Here is a 6,462-nt window from a genome sequence, read left to right as displayed (position 1 = left end):
TTTTGCTCTATTCTTTCCTATCTGACTTTTCAACTGACTCACCCACCCACTACCCACTATAGTTATTTGTTAGGAGATTAGCCTATGTTTTATGTAAAAAAAAAAAAAAAAAAAAAGGTTAAGGTTAAAAAAAGTTGTTTCCTTTTGCCTTACATTGAATAGCAGCAGGTGATCTGATATGAGAGTTGAGCCTCTGATAAAATCATGGCGTCTGTAAGTCCACAGGGAGTGGGCGTGTCATGACTGCACCTCCTCTATGAATAGTTGAGGGCATAATAAGTTAGTTCTGCTGCAGGGTCTGATATCTTGTGTCATCACCTTTCATTTCATTGTCTGTGTAATGATATTTGGTTAACTCTTACATAGCATTCATATTCTGACCACTCATAGTATGAAGTTTGTCATTTTTGACCTGGCACCACAAGTGTATTTTGCATCTATATATATCTAACACATGGGTGATTCATCCTTCATTAACGTTTCAGAGAGCAGAGATAGTGTTTTTTTTAGGTTTGACACTATTCGTTTATAGAGAAAATACATTCACCATCACACTATATTATGATCTCATGTTATCTAAATCAAGGAGAACAAAACAGCCATAATTATTTCTTTGAATTTTATTGAAAGTGAGGGGTGCAACAAAATTTTTGAATGGTATGTTTCATTATAACCATCGATTAACACTGCCTGTAAACCACATGCCCTCCTTTTCTGTCAACTGTACACAATCAACTCTGCACAAACTGGTTTGCAAATTTCAAACTAACAAAACTGCAAAAAACATGACCTTTACAGTCCTTTTTTTGTTGTGCAGAAGTTGCACCTCCCTCTCTTTTGTCCCCTTGTGACAATTGACTGTGGGACTGCAGACTGATCAGGGCAAGATTTGGACTACTTTGCTGCTGCTGCGGCTGCTGTGGTTAGCATGTGGGGAAGGTGGTGTCGCCTTTTCATGAGAGAAGTCACAAGGGTCTTTCCTCCATTTATTCTATGTTGTCCTCCTCTTCTAATACTTTCTCTTCAACTCACAGTCTCTTTTTCATCTTGGAATAACAGATCCACCAAATCACTCCTTCTACTCCACCAAATCAGTGAAATAGGCTCTCAGGTACTTTCTATAGCCCTATGAAAGCTGCCCTCCGCTACAGGGAGGACTATGTTGGGCAACCACTATGTTGGTTGCAGGGGAATTGATGGGTTTGATTACTTTGTATAGGCTTGTTTGCAGGTGCAGGTGCCTACCTGGGTGGGAACCCTGGCAAATGTAGCAATATGATGGGAATACAGGCGGTTCTTGTGACAGTGTCAAGTTCCCCCTTGACCTCTGTCCCCATTGTCCCAATGACAGATACACAGACATGCCAATTTATAGTTTCACTTTATAGATTCCACATAACCAGACTTCACCTTGATATGATGCCCTCTAGTAATCCCTTTGAATAAATACAGGTCAAATTTGACCCAGACCACTCTCTATATACAAATATTTATACCAGTTGCACAAAAATAAATAATTTTGACATATTTCCATGTTTGTATATTCTCAGCCACTTTAGGAAAAGTCATAAAATTTCAGGCTTGTAGAATGTAATTTATGGTGTTTTTACTCCCCTCAAATGTCAAAATGGGTCAAATTTGACCCGAACAGTACGTAAGGGTTAAGTTCCTCGAAGAAAGGAGGGTCTATGTCAGGATTTAATGGGTGTCCTCTGCTGCATGTCCTTTACTGTAGCCTATATCTGTTTTGTAAGACAGTCCCTTTGTGCTGTTGTTCCTATACAGAACACAGATTTAAGTAAACACGACAAACAGCAGTGGGTGGTAAATCTAATGAGAATCAGTCGGTTCCAACCTGAAGGAAATCCTTGGGGCACGATTAAGCAAGCAAGCTAGTTGTTTAATGCCACCCTTGGATCTGGAAACTTTTCTCAAACTGGTTCCTATTGGGTTTGAGGACATTATAACTATGTCTATCATTACTATTTGTTTTATTAATGAAAATTTACACATGAAGCCATTTCAGGAATACTTTTAAAATTGACATAATCTGGGTGTTATTTTAGTTTTTGGAGGGCCTATTAAAGAACAACTGTGTTTATTTTTCTTCAACATCTCAATATGATGTTTTATCTGGATAATTTGCAGGTCATGAGTTCCATGGTTCACTCAAATCTGCTTAATCTGGAAACATGAAATAATCTGGTTAAAAAACACCTGTTCCGGGGTTAACCCTGCAAATATCCTGATAATTTAATAAACCTGCTTCAACCCTCATCCCTTTGACCCCTTCTACGTTTAGCCTGTATTATATAGTACCCCAGAATTTGTGGTGAAAACAGTGCAGGCCCTCAAGGTGGAACTGGAAGTGCGCCATGGGGCCAAAAGTCACAACCCAGCCCATGAAACTACTGCCATCCTCTGGCGAGGTCTGACTGGATTGATATATGAAGGCTAATGTTAAAACCTTGTGGCCAAACAAACTGCATAATCTGTAAAACTGTAAAGCAGGTTTTAGTATTTAACACCTCTGCATCGTCGAGTGGTGGCGCGTAAACGGCATTTTCCAAAGATCTGAATTGGTTCACATTTACGTGCCATCTTTGAATATAAAATCGCTATTTGTTTGATTGCATCTAGATCCCGGAGAGTGGAGCATTGGTACACCACGACTCCAGCTGGAAGCTTCTCTGGGCTGCACCAGAAAACCCCCGTACAGCTCCCTCGCCAGGTCTCCCCGGGATCCGTGTTTTGCATCGCTCCTCAATTTGCATTTCTTCCTCAGATTTTCCGTGCGACGGGTTCAGCCGCTCGAAACCAGCGGGCGCTCCACGGCTCTATTGTACGTGCGCCTCCATTTCCAAAGCAATACGCACAGAGAAGAAAAACACCTCTGGAAATTTTGAATAATGTTGCCGAAGCCCCAGGAGCGGGGAAATTGAGGACATTTTGATTCTACTGTTATTTCTGTTGCGTACCTACGGAGACAAACACGTGTCTTCGGGGTAAACAGAAAGGACTAGATCGTGTCAGCAGATTGCATTGTTTTTTCTCCTTTTGTTTGTTATAGACGACCGGGTTCAAGCTTGGCGACGAGCTATACATTTCAGTTTGTGCGCCTTGGTGATAAAGACGCATTTGGAGATGTCGGAAGTGCTGCCTTTCAACGAAGAAAAAATGAGTCATTATGGAAATGAGGGCGACGAGGGACACCTTTCCTTCACCTGTCGTCTTCAAGACACCAACAACTTCTTCAATGGCTCACAGAATAAACGTCCGCCGAAACTCGGACAAATAGGCAGGAGCAAACGGGGTAATTATATAATTAAGGCGTTTTCGTTTGTATGGTGGTGTGTTGAATGCGCACATAGGTTAGCAGTGAACCATAATTAAGGATGCCTCTGTGTGAAGCCAGATAGGCAACACCGTTGCCTTTGACATGGTCTTCAGCAGAGTGTAAGATCAGAGAAATAGTCTATTCTTTGAATGCGTGTGGGATGAATGGGTTTTTTAATATTCTATTCGCATTGCAACACAAGTTGGATGCGCAATGCGTGCTGTTAAATGCCTTCTGAATGCTGCTCAACAGAGTTGTGCTGAATGTCCTCTCCCTCAATGAATGTTTATGATTGAGATTTATTTGCTGTGTAATTATGATTTGTGTCAGCGTTGATAAAATATGGCTGTTTGTGTTTTTGCTTTTGTGTGTCCTGCATCCCTGATGAAATCCTGATGGTCCTTGAAAATTGAGGCTCACTTGTGGTGCCACATACATGCACAGACAGACACACAGTTGCACGTACAGTAGTGCACAGACACAACATGGACAATCATGGCAAACAGGCAGACATGTAGGAACTGGATCTGCAGGTGCACAGTGAGAAGGCACGCAGAAATTCAAACATTTCCAAATGTGCATCACGCACACAATCACACTCATGGTTATCTTTCTCTTTTGCATGTTCTTACTCTCTGATGCATGCGCACACCACTTTAGCTCATACAGCGCAGTGCTAATAGTTGTGAGCTTTAATGCCCTCCTGTCAGTCAGTGGTGAATTTTCAAGACGCCACACCAAGATGAGCCCCCCCTCATTAACTCTCTCCCCTGTCATCCACAGTTGTGATCGAGGATGAGAATGGCGACGACGAAGCACTGAAAAATGGAACAGAGAAGACCCCGGCAGATGCTTAGAGCGCTCGGCTCATCACCCCCCAAAAGACACTCTTGAAATTTTTTATGGCGATATTTACCAGTTTTAATCCAAAGACACTGTATATAAGCACTTTCTCTCATGTGGCAGCAAGCAGCACTTCCACACCCTCCTCTCCAAGTCAGTCATGGCCATCTGGGTGACACACTGGCAGGGGCGGGAGATGGCAGTGAAGGAGACCCCCAGGTGGACCCCCCCCCCCCCAACACATACACACAAACACACACCCTCGATTACAGGGTTTCGCCATAAATCCAAAAGCGGGAGAAGACAACAACGGGGGAGCGGGGGGGCGATGTGGATGAAGGAGGCGATGCTGTCGAAATGCAGAAATCAGGGACAGGATAGAGAAATAAATCTAATATAAAAACTAAAGCACACACTTCTCCTATATATTATCAATCAAACCTATGATAGCATTCTTTCTGCTCTTCATTTTGATCGAGGGCAAATGAATAACAGAGTTTGTAAATATGGAAAGGGTAGCCCATATTTTCTTGCACAAAGTGGGAATTGGTAAACTGTTTGTTCTCTGTGTTGAAGACTTTATTTATTGATCCTTTGGAATATGTCTTTTGCAGTGACTTGAGGCCAGAGGGAGTGTTTTTATGTATGTTGAGAAAACTTTGAGCGAATGAGAGTGATGTTTTTTTTCACTTAACAATTCTCGATGTTGCCTGAGTGTTTTTTGTTACCATACTTTGCAGCTAACAAGTCATTTATATACAGTGTACCTCCCACCTGTTTGTAAGCTTCCCAGGCTTTCACCTGGATTGGTTGATACTGTAACTTGACTGTACACACCCTATTGATAAACTATTTATATTGCATTGTGCATTATCGTGTGTGCCAAATCTCATGAGGGGATATACTGTACCGGACAACTTGTTCTTTTATGTGCTTTATACATTTAACTCATACAGTTGTTTTGTTGGGTTGCCATTTTTAGGGCTCTTTCTTAAAACACTGAAATACCAACTCATGCATGGCAAATATGAAATCATGCATGCACGGCAGAAGTTCTGAAACTCTTGTGTATTCTTGAAGCACCTCGTATACAGCTTTGAATGACAAACCTCGAGAAACAGTCTTAATTCTGCGTTGTACTGTACGATTCACACTGATTTGTACAGTGGCCTAATATCTTGTAATAAAGACTATGACGAACTACTATTTACTGTTTAGTGTTGATTGTGGTTTACAATTTACGATAAGGAATGATGTACTTGATGTTGCTTTTTGTTTTTTTTTTAACTGTTTTAAAACTGTAGCAAAAACACGAAAAAATATAGTTTTGTATCAGAAAGATAAAGACAATAGCGAATAGCTTAGCTGACTTTTGGATGTGTCCCCTGTACAGTTTCCCCTGTTGTTATTGGATTGTCTATCTGGCTGCCAAGGAAGGTCAAGTCAGCATTTTCCACTGTGAGAAAGTAGCATCCCATTCCTTGGAAAGATCAGAAATGGAAGGAGACAGAGATGGGAAGAAAGACGAGCAAATAATCACACTGAGAATTTGAAATCCACGCTTTGTCCTGATTTGTTTGAAGGAGAGTCGGTTTGGACAACTGCACAACAGACTGTAAAAAGTGCTTAAGTATTGCAAATGATTCTGTGGGGAAAATGTACACCGCTGCTTCCCAATGCAATAAATGTCTGTTTGCATCTAAAATCTCAGCTCCTCTCTTTAATCAAGCCCTCCCTTTAATTCCATGGCCAGAGATGTAAATGGTGCAGGGGCACCGAGGCATGAGGAACACTGATGAGACGTGACATTTCCAACTCTGCTGTGGTGACTAAATGATTCATGTTGTGTGACGAGCCTCTGTCAGCGTACAGCATCTTAAACCCCGGACCGCTGGGATGTGTGCTGGGAACACATACATGCAGCAAACATACACACACACACGTAGGCACTCACATGTCCGTTTCAGCTCCAACTGCAGGCTAGACTAACATATTGCCAGTCTCTCTCCCTCCCCAGTCTTGACAGACATGAAAGGGGCTGCCTGGGCCGGGTACCATGGTAACAGATGCACCTTGCACTCGATGGGTGCTGCGGTGGGTTCGGTGCAGAATAGTCTTCCCTGAGCCTCAGCTTGATACCATCGCTATCTTTAATGGAATGTTCTCCATTCTCTTATCTCTGCCCTCCTCTCTCAAGACCCTCTATTCACTCTGTGGCGTGACCGCATTATCCTGCCAAAATAGTTCCTTCTTCCAAGATGGCAGTCAACCATGACGATGGC

The 6,462-nt window shown here is 42.2% G+C and overlaps 1 protein-coding gene across 1 annotated transcript; it reads left to right on the top strand.

The window, feature by feature from the left end:
* The first annotated feature begins 2,667 nt into the window (after window positions 1–2,667).
* camk2n1 (calcium/calmodulin dependent protein kinase II inhibitor 1) lies at window positions 2,668–5,386 on the top strand. The gene is made up of 2 exons (XM_042406432.1): window positions 2,668–3,313; window positions 4,121–5,386. The coding sequence occupies exons 1-2, from the start codon at window positions 3,145–3,147 to the stop codon at window positions 4,192–4,194; spliced, it is 243 nt and encodes an 80-aa protein (XP_042262366.1). The 5' UTR covers window positions 2,668–3,144; the 3' UTR covers window positions 4,195–5,386.
* Window positions 5,387–6,462: the final 1,076 nt, after the last annotated feature.

Source organism: Thunnus maccoyii, chromosome 3 (genome assembly GCF_910596095.1).
Source record: "Thunnus maccoyii chromosome 3, fThuMac1.1, whole genome shotgun sequence".
Lineage (NCBI taxonomy): Eukaryota > Metazoa > Chordata > Actinopteri > Scombriformes > Scombridae > Thunnus > Thunnus maccoyii.
Note: the sequence above shows the minus strand (reverse complement) of the source record. Positions and strands in the feature narration are given on the sequence as shown.